Source organism: Bombus impatiens, unplaced genomic scaffold, assembly GCF_000188095.3.
Source record: "Bombus impatiens unplaced genomic scaffold, BIMP_2.2 scf_1528, whole genome shotgun sequence".
In the NCBI taxonomy this organism is placed as follows: Eukaryota; Metazoa; Arthropoda; class Insecta; order Hymenoptera; family Apidae; genus Bombus; species Bombus impatiens.
In genome coordinates, this window is record NT_177947.1 from 124,066 (window position 1) to 141,386 (window position 17,321).

At 33.8% G+C, this 17,321-nt stretch overlaps 1 protein-coding gene across 3 annotated transcripts; it reads right to left on the reverse strand.

Annotated features, from left to right (window-relative positions):
- Window positions 1-761: 761 nt before the first annotated feature.
- On the reverse strand, window positions 762-16,458 carry LOC100744912 (endoglucanase E-4-like). Of its 3 annotated transcripts, none has more exons than XM_012392732.3 (8): window positions 16,106-16,457; window positions 11,987-12,201; window positions 11,011-11,170; window positions 6,820-7,057; window positions 5,784-6,062; window positions 4,195-4,535; window positions 3,542-3,791; window positions 762-2,716 (listed from the first exon to the last, which is right to left on the reverse strand). In XM_012392732.3, exons 3-8 carry the CDS (start codon window positions 11,041-11,043, stop codon window positions 2,430-2,432), a joined length of 1,428 nt encoding a protein of 475 aa, XP_012248155.1. In that variant the 5' UTR covers window positions 11,044-11,170; window positions 11,987-12,201; window positions 16,106-16,457; the 3' UTR covers window positions 762-2,429. The 3 variants fall into 3 exon arrangements, with proteins under 3 accessions (XP_012248155.1, XP_033180056.1, XP_024227474.1); XM_033324165.1 differs by lacking the exon at window positions 16,106-16,457 and adding an exon at window positions 12,807-13,138; XM_024371706.2 differs by lacking the exon at window positions 11,011-11,170 and having other exon boundaries at window positions 11,827-12,201; window positions 16,106-16,458.
- Between the last annotated feature and the right edge of the window lie 863 nt (window positions 16,459-17,321).

A 17,321-nucleotide genomic window follows, 5' to 3' on the forward strand; every position in this document is an offset into this window, starting at 1 on the left:
AAAGATTTAAAAAAGTTTCATAAAATATTTAGGTGCTTTAAAAAAAAAATATATATATGTCATTTTTATGGCAATTTTATCAGGGTATAATCCTTCAGGTCTAATTCTGTTAATCTGCGATACTAGAATTTTCTAAAATCTTAAAATATCAATATGGCAAGTGGATTTCAAAAGAAGCAATATCAATTTTTCCTGAAGATGTTGAGAACGCGAATCTCTAGATCTCAAGGACGTGGGAAAATTCTTAGGGTAACAGAACGAGCAAGGAAGCTCTCTACCTTCAGGACATTCTAAGTTATAATCTGTCGAACCACCGAAAAGAGCTAAGGAGCAGAACTTCTATTGGTCGTGAAATTTCGCTCCAGGCACTCGAAGATTGTGAGATCTCAACCTCCTCAGCTCTAAGATCTACTACTCTAGAGTTAAAGTCGCGACATCTTTCGAATCGCTTTACTTTATTTGCTTATTATTACTGTATTTGATTGTAAATAAATATTGTATTTAATACTAAATTACCAGTAGATATTACTACCGTATTTAATAATATGTTATTATACTAGTATGAAATAATTTATTTAGAACGATTATAAATTACTAGGTTTCGAATTGAACTGAAAAGCTGTATATAAATTTCTAAATGTTACAGTTATGCATTTGTTCCACTATAATTACGATATCGAGAAATACTCAAACAATATCGTTCAGAATTTCGAATTGCTTTCTCGAATTTTCACGTATAAATTTTCATGACCACCGTAGAGTTATGGAAAATATTCGACTATTTATTTATAACAATATAGGATGTTTTCAGTAGGTATAACATTACATAAGTCTAGTATATTGGGAAGCATATAAATTATGCAAGGTTAAATAATTAAGATAATATAAATACACATTATCTTGCCTATAACAGGAACAATTACTTTGTTCTTCGTTTATGTTAGTTTCTAATCACATGTATGTTCGTAGCTATCGTACATAGTAAGCTCGTCTTATATTAATTGAAGCATAAAATAATAAGAAATATTAGATATTTATTCAGAAGTAAATTATAACCGAAGATGAATATAAAACTCTAAGATATTGAAATTTTTTCATATGCACGCTTTTATGTAGTTTATAATACACTATATTTATAGAACTATTAAATAGACGAGGAAGCTAATTTTTCATATTTTTTATGCGATTATTATGTACATTATAAAGTATTTTTTAATAAGAAAAGCCTTAACAGAAGCGAGAATAGCGCGAATAATGGCATAGAAATTGACGTATCAATCGATAGCATCCCTTATTTTAAAAAAGTTTTTCGAAGAAAGTTCTACAAAATATAACTACATAATATTCTTAATTATATTAATTACCGAACAAGTTTTATGTTTCGTACCTAAATAAACTCCTTTCTTCTATTAACCTTATACATACCTTACACCGCTACATTATATATGTACATTTTCCAATCGAATCTATTAAAGCCATACTCAAGCGCGTCAAGCTACACAGCCTAGATATTGTTTCAATAAAATCGTACGTTGAGAACGAAAATAATTTCACCTTCCCATCAATCAACGTTACATCAATAAATTACATCCAATCGTTCAATCGATATAAATTTCTATTCATCATACATAAAACATCTAGTCGATCTTACATAACGGCGCTTCAATCATGGCTGCAATTACTTAATTCATTTTCTTGTTTAATTAATTCATAGTCATGAATATACATTTGCCACTTTCCTTTGATTATCAGAATTAATTACTTGTTCGAATTCGATTTCTCCATATTACAGACGAGAATTAAAATCGTTCACTTGATATTTACTTCAATATAATATTCATAAAATAATAATTCGATGAAATTACTAGCAATAGGTATTTATCAACCTAAACATACAATCCACCTAATTTTTTCAGGACGATTATTTCACCATGACCGATCATTGCTCTTCTATCACAAATCTCGCTTTTGATACACTACACCACCAATAAGGATCAAAAGATCCTTTACCCGATTGATATTCACATAGAAATATAATATTAACGATACGTTTCGATAATCGACTGAAAGACACTACTATCCTGCATCGAACTTTTCGAAAACGATCACCTAACAATGCATGGATCCTCTATAGCAAATTTTGGAATTCCATTCGATACATTAGTCACCATTAACAAGAATCGGAATATCTTTCATTCAACTGATATACACATAAAATTATCAACTTTCAGCTTTCAAAAAATAAAAGTCAAAAGATAATCCTTCTCCGAAAGATCATTTGACAATATCTTCCAATTTATTTTGTATTCACAGATTATGTATGAATTACGAAAAAGTCTTCTTTCGTTATTTTAACGCGAACTATTTCGTTTTGGAGAGTAAAGTAATTCCTTGGTTCGTGGCCAAAAGCAGCGAACTGTTATCGCACGTTACGTAGTGCTTTTAACTCGTAGTTGCAACAATCCCGCCAGTGCACTCGTGAATCCGGCATTGTAATCCAATGTGACTTCCGTGTATACGTAATCCTCTCGATGATCGTGAAACTTGTCCGCCTCGTCGGGGCCGGAGACCAGGGCACCATAAAGGATTTGAGGGTTTGGTGCGTCCTTGTCGAATTCGGGCCATCCACAAACGGCTGGTCTGTCGGGGCAGGATGACGCAGCATGATGTGGCTGCTTCGGTGGATTTCGACCCCAACCGACCACATAACTCCTGCCTAATAGGGGTGGAAAGAGTTTTGCTTTAATTGCAATGCGAGAAACGAAGAAATTAGGGTAACTATACAGGATGTTGAAAAAGGTGAGTGCGATACTTGAAGGTTTTATTATAGTACTCGTAGAGAGAAGTAAAAAGTATGTAATCGATAAATATATTGTATATGTACACTGCTGACCATAAGCATGTATTTGGATTCTTCGTAATGTTAATTTAAGTTCAACGTTTCCCACTGTCTTTACTCTTTAATCATTTTATTACAAATCTATTAATTTATCCGTGTAGTGTAATGTAATGTAATGTAATCGTGTCTTGCAATGTAGAATACTAAATAAAGTAAAATTTGTTAAAGTTTTACATTAATTGTAACGAATAGGTGTCTTAATCAGGCTGACCTTCTCAAATTTATACAACCCGAAATGGATGTTATATTTCAATAGGTATTATTAAAATACGTATAATTCTCAAATGTTTGATTTTATTATTCAATTTAATGTTTGCTCTTTTTGTGTATTCCACACCTTTTATGAATAAAACAATTTAAGAAAGAAACGATATCTGAAGCGATACAAAAGCGAAGAGGAGGTGAGGAGGAGAGCAAGGTTAATACTCACGGTCTACGGTATATATATAGATCTTAAAAACAATTCTTTCAACGTAAAATTAATTTTCATTATTTATTAGCGTTCGATATAAAAAACAAATAACGTTTGATAATAAAGTCTTATCATGATAATTCGTAAAATCACATTTTACTCGAGACCTGCTCCTTTGAATCAGGCTATACAATTTCCAATAGAGTCATATCGTATTATAGCAAGCTTACCGCCTCCTCCCAGCATATAGTAAATTTGTTGCTCGGCAAATTCACGATATTCCTGGGGATCGCCGATACCGGGTGAGTCAGCCGCCTCCAGGCAAACGAACGCTACATTTGCAGCGTGGCAGAGGGTGCCAAACTTGTCGATGTACAGCAATCCCTTCGGCGTGCGTTTTTGCTGGCGCACCGAGAAATCGCAGAAAGCACGTGCCGCGTTCTGATATTCCGGCTGCCCTGTCATCTGTGCTAACAAGACCTGCCAAAATTTTGACTTTAATTCATATCAGCCCGATACAAGTAATTTTTCGCGTTTTAATTTTGCTTTGATTTTCATGATATTTTTTAGTAAATTATCTTACTGAAGATATTTTAGAAGAAATTAATTGTTTGTAATATTTTCTACGAATTTATTGGTCTTTTTAGGAATCTAATTTGAGAAACGGAACCTAGACAGAAATTTGATTCATCTGCTAGGTATATTGTAAATTGCAAATTAACTCTTTCTGGTCGGCATCGTAATGCGGGGGCAGACAAATGTCCTCAGAAATTACAGCCGGAAAGTTATAGTTATAAGAAAAATGAAAAAAAAAGGAATTCAATGAATATGTATCTCTTCTTTTCTATCATTTTTCAGTACTTAATCAGGCGAATGAATTTACCTGAACGCCAGCGACCTTCTTGTTGTAAAAGAATTCGTTCGGTCTCTCTTTGAGATGGAAATGCTGGTAATGATGTTCAGCATCCTCGAGATATATTGTATCGTTCGTTGCCTTGAACAGCCACACCGCCGCCCAAGCCAATTCGTCACCATAATCCGTGCTCTCGTAATACTGAGCTGCTCCACGGATCGCTTCGTGATAAAGCCCTCGATATTCATTGGCAAACTTGTACAATTCCTTGGCGTGTTTCAAACATTTAGCACTGTATTCTGGATCGTGATTACGAAATACCATACTGGATGCTGCGAGGGCAGCAGCGGTTTCACCTGCTAGATCGGATCCTACAAAAATGATTATAGTAATAAAATAATAGATATAGATAAGATAATAGTAAAAATAAGAATAATAATGGTAATTATTATAATAAACAGTATAATTATAATTGATGATAATAATAAATGAAAACAAATAGAACTACGCATGGAGGAAATTGTTAAATAATACGAAGTACAGAAGTGAATCATTAGGCATTCTCTTTATAATGTTGTTCGAATATATTTTTTCGCAGGTCGAGAACTTTCTCAAATTCTACAGTAAAAAGAAACCTATGAATGTTACAGAGCATATATGGACCTGGTGAGAGTCGTAAGAGAAAAGAAACGGAAATCGGCTTTCTCAAATACACTGGAAAGAGAATAGCAGAAAGTATGAAATGAACGTACGAAGAGATTACTTGACGTTTCAAATCAAAGGAATTCATAATAGAAGTAATAATTATTTTACGTTAAATAACATTTGTCGTGCTGATTACTAATTTAATTTAAGAAATTGTTCTTACACTTGTTCATAAAAACAAAACATTTTCCACAGTATTGCAATTACACAAAATCCGCGATGAACGCAAAAGAAATTTAGGCTAAGCATTCCTACGTAAAATAAATGAAAATATCTTCTAGTTCTTTGATGAAGGCTCTTCTGATTTGATGAAACTTCGTTCGATATCATACATTGCTTTGCAGATGAACGCTGCCTAGTTAAGAAATATTTCTCCACGTTTCGCCGCCAAACAAGTTACATATATAGGAGAAAGGCAAAACTCGCAATATACGTATGTTTGACGAAAGTTTTACGCGAAATTATGAGCTTTCGGGAATTTCACGTTGGCTTTTGGCTCGAAACTACGTATGAACTGCCGCGAAATTTACTCATCATGTTGCTTGTTCGTTCGAAGTTGATAGCATGTAGTAGGTACATCTGCAATATATGGGATTGTAGGCAGATTTTCTGCTAAAGCGAATTTTGACTAGAATTATCAGTTGCAGTTTTCAAAAACTAGACTATCGTTTCCCCGCGTAAAAATTAAATTTATATAATTGTATGTGGTTACAATATAGAGTTGTAGTAGCATGTACTACAATATAGTTATAATATAGATGATATTCGCACGGTATTGTAGTTAATAGAAAAATGAAAGATATTACTTAACGCACGTTTGTAAATGAATTTGTGAATATTTCAAAAACCTGGTGACAGAATTTTTCACGATCAATCTAATATTGTTATTATTAATATTAGATGTTATGATATACCTGGATGTTCCGGATCAATTTTATAGGCAGGTCTGGTGGTATTCAGTTCTTCTGGTCTCCCCCAAAACGTGTGATCTAATGAGAAATCCCCGACTTGCCCGTAAAAGACATATTCGCTTACATGGCACTTGATGAAGTAGTCTGTAGCCCATTTGATGGCTTTACGAAGTTCGTCGAGTTGGCCAGCCGCGTTGTAAGCTTCTGGCCAACTGACGGCGCCCCAAGCCAGAAGGGTAGTTGTCGAAGCCATAGTAAAACCGAACTTCACGAAATCACCAGCTAAAAATATTTCGAATTATTACATTTTAATGTACTACGTCTTTATCAGGTATTTTTGTTACAACTTTTTAATGATTCAACGTACATATTTTTCTTCAGTTTATTAATCAAGATGATTGTACTCTAGAATATCGTGACATTTAACTTGCAAAACTTGAAAAGCAACTTGCAAATGGATGTATAATATATCTTTTATAAGATGTATAGATATTTTAGTATATGTATAATTATTTATAGAGATAAACGTATAAAGATCAGTGGTAAAAATAATTTGCTAAACTAAAGAATTAAATCTACAAGTATGCTCACGTGTATGCGCCCGTTAAGCGGCTAATAAAGCTTCCAGTCAATTATAATCCCTATTTTTGTTGGAAAATGATAAGAACATATTTACTCTCAAACTCAAATTAACGATGTTGAATTTTGAAATTGCTCTTCTAGAAAAAATTACGAAAAATGCGACTTTCTTTTTACCTACAGTCTTCCTACACTAATAAATATTACTCGTGGCATTACTCGAAGAAATAATCCTAACAAAAAAGAAAAAAGGAAAAAGATGTGCAAGCACTTTCATATATCAATATAACGATAGCAAATTTACACAATCACGATATCGCGTAGGTAGAAAATTCTATCTACAGAACTTCATTTCTAGTAAGTATATTTTCCACTGATCATTTTATCGTTGCCTGAGCGATGCAATCATTCCTATATACTATGTAGTCTATATACCATACTATATACTGTTTTCAACTACCATCATAATAGCCTCCGGTCAAATCTTCTCCGTTCAGTCCTCGATCGTCGAGCGCCGAGTCCTCTCTCCATGGGATTCGATTGTTCTCCGGCAGCTTTCCCGATCGTTGTGCCTCGTAAAACAAAAGCGAAAGCTCCAGCACACGAGCGTAATCGTTCTCGTCCTCGATGGGTTTCACGTAGTACGGTGGGTTCGCGTTTATCGTATCGATGAAGGCTATCGATGCTATCGCCAGGCTCTGTAATGTGAATCATTCATTGAATTAAGCTTTTCGCGTAACTATTGAGGTGAGTTCAACGCATACGTGATCGTTCATCAAAATGAACGAGGATGTATGTATTTTTTTATTTTTATCAATGATAATATTCCCTTTTACATCGTTGTTGCTTCTTATTTTTCTTATTTAGTAAGATTCAGTCTGTTTGAAAAGGATAAAAATATTTTCCTTCGATTATCGTACGAATTCTGCGAACGTCTTGTAAGTTCTCGAAGTTAGGGGTTCTTATCAAATTTAACGAAAGTGACATATTCTCGACACTATAGAGTTATGTCGAAACCACAAAGTATGACTGCAATAAATCCGCAAGGCACGTACACGTGTTGTACGTGACGGACTTTCGTAAAGGCCACCTAAGAAGCGACAGCTAAACTTTCGTTATAACCTTAGGTAGTCGATAGAAGCGAAGCCACTCCTCTTTCCGATTCTATCGCGGAAGAATGCTCAATTTTTATCGCAGACAGAATTTTATTTCTCCGATGGGAAAACATAAATTCACTCGGCTATCATATTTTATTGCGTTCAGATAATTATAATATTCGAAGCTCCAAATCTGCTTTTTTTCATCTTTATTTAATACTTAGACAAGATAATTTTAAATGTTATTCCTTAACTGTATGTTTATTGAAAATTAGCCCATTTCTAACATAATTATATAAAATGTTCCGAGATGTATACGAAAGAATTCCTAGTATCGCTCCGAAACAGCGAGAATATTCGATAAAAAATTGTAAAATACATTATGTACATCCATTCATATCCTTTACCTTAAAAATGTTCTTAGAAAAATTTATTATGGCACAACCTAATATAAGAAGAAATACTACAATATTTTATTGATCGAACGAACAACTCTAAACCGAGCAATTTTTATACTTGTCACAGGTTTAAGAAGGTCCAGCAGCGTAAAAGGGACATCGATAAACATCGATATCATTTCGTGACATCGATTGCGAATAAAATTTCGTTCATATCAGCGATATCGGTCGATGTGTACGTGAAATGAGTTTGGAACCGCGTTTGGTGCGACGTGTACTTCGTACAGTCCGGCGTTACATTCTTTCTAAGAAATTCTCAAGGTTCGTCGACCATGTAATATCTGTATGACAAACGCCAATACCCTTTGCAAACACGAAGCTTATTGTAAACTCGTGTTCTCGCATTTTTACCACTACGGCCGACGACGAAATTTGTCCACACGCGGCTCGCTGCTACGCGGACTTTAATATTTGCGATCTTACGCGGGGATTTCGTTGCAAACATGAAACGTAGTACCAGCGTCCGTTGGTACATGCGAGTTTCTGCAGTTTCTGTGTAATAGAAAAAGTCGACGAACCGAAGGTTTTCTCTTTTTGCTACGTTGGAAATTATTTTCACTGAAAGTTTCTTTCCTATACCATGTAAAGAATTACAGAAAGAAATTAACAGATGTGTAAAATTACTTTTACTAGAAGTTCGTTTGTTTCGCTATGTAGAAGATTATAGCAAAAAATGAATTTTATGTATAATTAAAGTAACGTGCAAAAATCTTAAACCACTTACAAAATAGAACCGTTTTGCTCTTACGAAGAGAGAATCCTTGGTATGATTTAAGAATTATCGATTAACGCATAAGATTAAAGATAATTAATAGTAATTAATAAAAATGGAAAATACATTTTTTCTTTTTTCACATCTGGTTGTTAGCAACGCCAATATGAGCAGAGATAGACATTTAGCAGTTAGATTTTTCAAAATATCGATATCTCTTTCAGGAAGGAGAAAACGATTGGAACTTGATCTTTATTACAGAGATCTTCGCCCGAAGTTCTTTTGATCCGGTATTTATCGCGAAAAAATTTAATCTGAAGCAATTAATATTTAAAGTGGCCGTCTTTGACTTTGCGGGCTTTCAGAAATTCATTTACAAATGTGATGATTGTCTTATGATCTCCAAGCCTGAATCGCAGGAAAGGTGAATTAATCAAATCGATCGATACTTTCTTTAATTAGACGATTTATTTATGCAAGAGTAATCCCGTTCGAAGGTCGATCCCATCAGACAGTAAGAATGCAGACTCGCGTGATGGTAATACACGTCTGCTTAGTAAGACATGGGGACCGGAAGTCGATGTCCCGGCTGCTACTTCCGGCCACACGAAGGAGTCTACAGCTCGTCAATGTCAGATCCAAGGAGGGAAAATTCGATTTCACCATATCGAAATGTCATCTGATATAAAATTAGAAATGGATATTGCACACTTTCAGAGACGTATAATTTAATATACATGATATAAAAAGTATAGTAAGTTATTTACATTTTACACGTTTCTCATCCATTTCTTTTACAGCTGATGATATTTAATTGTTTTTAAATGTATTATTTTTACACCATCCTATATTATATCTGGATATTTCTATACTATATAATATTTAACAGTTTAATATTATTTTTATATCGTACGTATATTCATATATTTATACTAGAGTTTTAAAAGTGCTTATGTTTAGAAAAAGGAGGAATCATACGTTCATCGATGTTTACTTTGCAATTTACTATTTTGTCGTAAAGTTATTTGCAGAATAAAAATCACGTTATCATCTCCAAAGATGCAATAATGTAAAATAAGTTAATAAAACGAAAGTTCAATGGCAACTAGTTTGTCGAAATTGCGAGTGAGCGTGTTGTGTTCGATGAAACGAACATCGAGTTTTTCGGCATTTGATTTCGCGCGAGTCAATTCGAACGCGTTGCATCGCGCCAGAAGCAACAATAAGTATTCAAAACGACGTCTCGCGTCGGCATTTTGTTCGATGAGCAAGCACATATGTAAGTGTGTGTACGTATGAATCGAAAAGACATGACGTAACACGTGACGATAGAATGGAATCTTACGTGTATTTGATACGAAGCGATAAGAAATACATACATATAAAATTAGTAACGCTCTTATAATTCCATGACTTACAATTAAAAGTGATATAAGTAACTATGTATATATATATATACAGGGTGGTTGGTAATAGGTGGTACAAGCGGAAAGGGGGTGATCCTACGCGAAAAAAAAAGTCGAAAATATAGAATAAAAATTTTTCGTTTGAGGCTTTGTTTTCGAGAAAATCGACTTTGAATTTTCGCTCGGTACGCGTGCACTTTATCACGCCTCGTTATAACGGATCTCACTGTGGATCGTTGTCTCGATGAAAAAATTAAAAAAATAAAAAAAATTTTATTCTATATTTTCGACTTCTTTTTTCGCGTAGAATCACTCCCTTTCCGCTTGTATCACCAGTTACCAACCGCCCTGTATATCAAAATATTTAATTGTTAATATTACAATATTATAATAATCCATTAATGTAATTACCCTACTATTGCGTGCTAATCTTGTTATTGTTAATTTATCTTTTAATCTTTTGTATCTTACCTTCCTTCCTTATATTTTATAATTATATTTTAATATAATTAATATAATTTTTCTTTTAATGAAATCAATATAAAATAAATATAATCTTTCATTATACGTGATATTATGCTCCAATATAATAACTATAATTTATACGTGACAAAGTCAAATTATTCGGTACAAAACTCATACGAGGAACTATAGATCAATTTTTCAGGATGAGTAGTTGCAAACATGCTGAGTATAAACGTTATAAAATGACTGATGTTGTACAACGACACGTGTCATAAATTAATTTGCTATTTGAAGTTTCTGGATGTAATTTGGATGTAATCAATCACCTTATCTTTACGTTTATCCGATTTTATCCCCGACCCAAAATTTAACACTATGAAAATGAAACGCATATCACCTGATAAAAAGAGGAACGGTTCATTGGAAAATAAAGGTACGTGCCAAATTTTTTGTAGCCACTATAGAAATTAGGTAGGTTGACGTCTGTTATCACAATGAAGAATGATCACTCACCGCAACATAGATGACAAACGCGTTCAGTTCCATTCTCGATTTTTCTCCCACAATTCTTTCTGTGGGACAACGGACGACTGTTAATCACCTTTTCGCGGCGTTTGCCAACATCGATGTAAAACACATTTCGGGATGTTGCATGTCGATTATTCACGTGCACCTCTTCATCAATAATTTCCACTCGCCCTGTATATCAAAATATTTAATTGTTAATATTACAATATTATAATAATCCATTAATGTAATTACCCTACTATTGCGTGCTAATCTTGTTATTGTTAATTTATCTTTTAATCTTTTGTATCTTACCTTCCTTCCTTATATTTTATAATTATATTTTAATATAATTAATATAATTTTTCTTTTAATGAAATCAATATAAAATAAATATAATCTTTCATTATACGTGATATTATGCTCCAATATAATAACTATAATTTATACGTGACAAAGTCAAATTATTCGGTACAAAACTCATACGAGGAACTATAGATCAATTTTTCAGGATGAGTAGTTGCAAACATGCTGAGTATAAACGTTATAAAATGACTGATGTTGTACAACGACACGTGTCATAAATTAATTTGCTATTTGAAGTTTCTGGATGTAATTTGGATGTAATCAATCACCTTATCTTTACGTTTATCCGATTTTATCCCCGACCCAAAATTTAACACTATGAAAATGAAACGCATATCACCTGATAAAAAGAGGAACGGTTCATTGGAAAATAAAGGTACGTGCCAAATTTTTTGTAGCCACTATAGAAATTAGGTAGGTTGACGTCTGTTATCACAATGAAGAATGATCACTCACCGCAACATAGATGACAAACGCGTTCAGTTCCATTCTCGATTTTTCTCCCACAATTCTTTCTGTGGGACAACGGACGACTGTTAATCACCTTTTCGCGGCGTTTGCCAACATCGATGTAAAACACATTTCGGGATGTTGCATGTCGATTATTCACGTGCACCTCTTCATCAATAATTTCCACTCCTGTGAAATCGTTTCTTTAATCACAAAAGCGTTTCTTTCCTTGTTCCGATCTTGAAGAGTTCTTTACGATTTGATCAAACGTATAATTAAATCTGATCAACGTTTGTAGTTAATATTCTTCTAGCGTCGTTCACAAAGTGGAGGAATTACTTGATTGATTATCTTGACTTTGAATAAAATCATCCACTGATTCTGTAATATGTGAGAAACCGACTTAGTAAATTGAAAATGACGCAATTTTATTGCAAATTTGAGAAATTTTTCATTAACCCCTTCTCGTACCGTTTAGTTCGACAAAACAGACCAGCTTGATGCTCGTAAACAGAAACTAACATTCGGTCACAATCGTAACGGGTGAAGAAACAGTCCGCGAGTTCGGCTTGTTATGTTTACGTTTGGCCCAAGTATCTGGTCGCGAGTCAGACTCGCGATATTCATATTTGGACCAAAATCTTCATCGCGAGTCTGACTCGATAAAGTACGGGAAGGGGTTGATTGGTTGTTTCCTGTTTAACGTATTTGCAGCTTTATTTATGTAGTATATTTCACCTTTGTTTGTTATATTGATCGGTGGTATTTGTTGCATTTTGGAGCTTTAACCATTTGGCAGTGCTCGTTGTCGTTTTGTCCACCTAAATTCACTGCTTGTCGCACTTTCACTGCCATTAGTGTATGTACGGGAAAGGGTTAATAATTACTGCTTTAGAAGCTCACAAATTTTCTGATTTCCACGCGATATCGGAATAAACCTAAATATCTTTCTTTTTGTCTTTGAACTTTACGCAAGAATAAATTACCTTTCCTCTTTGCTGACAGCCAAGTTGCAATTGTTTAATTTATGTGTTCACAATTTTGTTACATTTGGCACTTAACATTTTATTAGAATCTCTAAGAAACATATATCTGACGTTTCGAGGAATTGGATCAGAATTATCGTCACAGAGACATCGAATTACAGCGGGAATTATATTGTGCAACCACAAACGTGCTGCATTTACTGCGATGTTTTTAATTTATTATTTGATCTTAAATGTACGAACAAAATTACTTTATTATTTTAGAATTGATCTCATATAATATGAAGAACGTGACTTATACATGCGTCATGTTCTGTCCCTGCAATCTTCATATTAAGACATACTATTAAAAGAAACATTTTTTAATACCTTTTAAATCATACCTTTATCTCCTTTCCATTCATCGTTTAATTAACTCACCATTTCCTTAAAACTCAGACATTAAAATAACATTTTAAATGTTCTTCACGAATTTTAGATATTCATGCAAAATTTCCTAAATACCTTACACAAATCCTGCACAGTTTTTAAATAGTTTCTATGAAAAAATTCACATCGTAAAGTTATATTTTCTCTTGTCTTTTCAAACACTTCTAACGAATCTTTTACTCAAGAAGTGATGATGTATCAAACGGCCATCGTTTCTCTCATTACGTTTTTCCTCAGTTATATAAGAACCGATCAATGCGACCAGGATGTTTGAAACGCTTCTTTAACCATAAAACATAAAGAAGATAATCGTTTCCAAGCAAAAAAGAACGATTTTTATATCACGCACGGCGCGCGGAATTTTTACTGTTGTATTATCAAGAATTTTCAAAACAAGTAAATCATATTACATTCGCGAACGAAAGACTATTGAAGAGGAAAATTCGTGAACTAAGTATTATCCTCTTTTCGTAGCTGGTTTTATTAACGATTCGCCTAAGAAGGTTGCTCTTTGTACTATTGGCATATATACAGAGCTAAGAATATTCTATCTAGTTACTCTGTGCTTGGTTTATCACGTTTCTTAAAGTTTTCCTTAGGCGAAAATTGCCTTTGCTTAAATTGCGACATAAGCATGAATTCCACGTTTGAATTAATTTGTGAGAACGTAGAAAATCTTTCGATGTGACGCGTGTTCTTGTAATAATTTTGATCCTTTCATCTAAAGTTCTTTTTGCTCTATATTAAAATATTTCCTTTCAAACACACGCGAAGTGCCTCGAAAATAAAACAAATTGTGGTCAAAAAATAAAAAACATCAAACAGACCGAGAAAGTAAACAAATATATTTATATCGTGTTTTCTTTACTATGATCTTCGTGTATGCTTTTATTTTTGGATAAACGCAGTGATCATGTTTGCACGACACCATTAACTTAACTTAACTTAACTTAACTTAAAAACTGTTATCTGTTCGTGGAAAGCGCGTCTGACATATTCGTATGGATTCCACAAAGAGACCGACGTTAATTTCGCGATAAAGAAGAACGTACTAGCCGAAGATTCGGATTGTTCGTCCGTGCGCGTTATTTGCATTCCACCAGAGGGATTTCTTGGTAAAACGATCTCACAGAGGTACCCTGGAAACCGAGCGCACAGGAAGTTTGGAAAGTCGACGTTTACTGCCGACGCTAAATATTTTGTCTGCGTGCTTTTCGACGACGACGATTCATAAAATATATGGCACGAAGTATAGCACTCGTTATACTTACTCGTAGTACTCGTTACTCGTAATATTTAACGAGTGAAAGATATCTTTGCTTAATAATGTTCGTATTAATGTTTGAACTAATGTTCTATTTTTCCTATTGTTTTCATAAAACTTTAAATTCGTATAAACATGCACAGCCTACCAACGACTTTTTTTTAGTTAAAACTGTTTTCTTTTTTCCTAACAATTTGACAAATGCATAATTATTTCTTTAGTAATATCGCATCTCGTTCGTTAAACTAGCATGCGTGAAAATCCAAACGGAAATGAACGAGAAAGGAGCAAGAAGCGAAATTCTTGATTTAATTGACAAGTACATCAACCGACAGCTCCAGTTCAATACGAAATAATGATCGGTTGTATACTCTCGTTATGACAACTTGTACAGCAATTATGGACGCGTTCCATCCGTTAGTAAAGTGGCAAACAACCAGAAGAAAGTTCCGCTTCGTTACCGAAACTTCCTACGAATAGCTTTTATGATTTAATAAAAAAAATAGCTCTTTTGTAGCTCTATAAACAATCTTCTATCTCTAAGCGGTGCTTCGAGGAAAAAGTGTTTTAAAATAAGATTCCAGAAATGAAATATTTAACGATAATTCTAACAATAAACTTCAATGATATTCAATGGTATTGCAATGCACTTGTTACATTTAGCAGGCAAGATCCAACTGCACGAAGTTCTTTTTAGCTGTCGATTTCGTGTGAGTCATCGAAATCATGCATATTGCATATAAATTATAAATACGTATGAAAGATACTTCGATGGTTGTCAAGTCGACATTTTCAATGCAGACGAAGACGTTGTTTACCACTGACTCATTTAACGCGTTTTCTATTAAGAATATTAAATGCCAAAGGGCGGCCAAACGTATCGCCTAATCGCGAAAATGAAGATGAAAGTGGTACCGATACATAGACATTATTTTTGATAGTTTATAATACTTTAAATTTATGTGCATAAGGGTTTTTTTACTAATTGTTATTTTGCCCTAATTTGTACATTTTTGAAGATATATTCATTGAAATATATCGTATTTCATTCATATATCGTATTCATTCACGAATATTTAATTATGCAATATAATTAAGTTATTTATTACAAATTAAAAAGAAATTCAGATTAAAATCAGTTTCTTTCAGATATCTTTTATAATCCTTCCAAAAAGTTGATTATAAGATAGCTTTACTTTTTCCATCCTTTTTTCTATGAATGGTATAAATAATATTGCAAAAAATTCATTACACTAATAATATTTCTCTGTAAATGGAAAATTCGATAGAAATCGAAATCTAAATCCTGAATATAGAATTAGGAAAGGAAAAAAGAAGAAGCAATATTTAAAAAGAAATTCTGAATTATGCAGGGGAAGAATAGGAAAAGAAATAACTTTTCCAAAACTTCTATTAATTCGCAGATTACTACCCAATCGTTTGGAAAGTATTTCACATATCGTAGATACTCGTTTATATCTCCTACAAAAGCTCGAACAGAGTAGTATATCTTTAAATGAAAAACGCAATAAATAAACATTCATTATCGTAATTACCCGTAATTTAATCTCGATTAGATGAAACGACTTCCTCGATTGAACCTCACCTTTCTTTTCTTCAACACCTTTAAGCAGTGACGATCCACTTTTTACATTCTGCTATTGTTTACAAAATCCTACCCTGTTCAAGTAAATTTCCACAATATTCAGAGAAATCACAAAATTCTTTATCGCGAAACAGATTGTTCGTTGTTTCGATACTCCAGCTGCGATTTACTTCGACATTTGAACTACACTATGCATTTAACGAGGTGAACGCACTTGTCAGTCAGAAAGTTCATGAACCGAGAGTTTCAAAGAATCCAGCGTTTGATGATCGCGTTTCGATCGATTCGTCGACTGATCGATTATGTGTCTGACTGACTGACTTACTGACTGACTGACTGACCAACGATTGTGACTTGCCGACGATCTTCCAACCGCGAACAGGTGGGGAAGGAAGTGGGGGTGATTCCTCGGGAACGAAAGTACTTGTCTCGCATTTAATTGTTTGAGAGCGATTGGTGTACCGAGGAAAGACGCGGGCAGTGGAAAGACGAGAAAGTGCGAGAAATTGTATCTTCTGTTGCGATAAGCAAAATATAGAAACACGTTTAATCGCAAAAATTTCTACTTGTGAAATCAAAGTAATCGTTTCATATTTACCGTGAACAGTTGCGTGGCGAGGAAAGAATTTGTAGAACATATAGAGAGGATGTGTAGGAATGTATCGAATAAAAATAAAGTTATTCTTGGCCTAAGATATAAGCATCGTCGTCTGACGCAATTGTTTCGAAGATAATAAATAATGTAAATAAAAAGAATTATATCTTCGTTGGCATACGAAGAATGTAACACAGATATATAGAAGTGATATATAGAAATAATACGAATAAACAAGTCCTTCTTTCCTTTTGATCAACGTATTGCATTTTAGTGATATGCCAATCGTAAGAGAATTGATATGACTTGTAACCTACGGTCATTTCTACGAACCAGTCAGAATGTTGAAAAAGCCTGAGAATGGAGTATTGGATCGATCCATGTTACATTCGATTACTGAAATATCCTAATTACATCAGGGTAACGAGTATACGAAAACGGAAACTCGTGCGATTTAAAGACTTCGTTTCGGAGCTGTAATTAGTCGGTCACTTTCTTTTTTAGTCAATTTTCTTCCCTTTTTTGACTGTCTCTCATCGACGAACGGGCAAAATTAATTGAAATCTCTGGACGAGATTGTAATTCGATGCTTGGACCGACAAAAACTGACAAGTTGGAAAA

Excerpts from the sequence above, each read along its gene's own strand:
- LOC100744912 (XM_024371706.2), bottom strand. The coding sequence starts at position 11,859 with ATGGAACTGAACGCGTTTGTCATCTATGTTGCG. Across the intron at positions 7,058-11,826 it reads CGTTTGTCATCTATGTTGCG|AGCCTGGCGATAGCATCGAT; the intron begins GTGAGTGATCAT and ends TTCACATTACAG. Across the intron at positions 3,792-4,194 it reads AGAAGGTCGCTGGCGTTCAG|GTCTTGTTAGCACAGATGAC; the intron begins GTAAATTCATTC and ends AAATTTTGGCAG.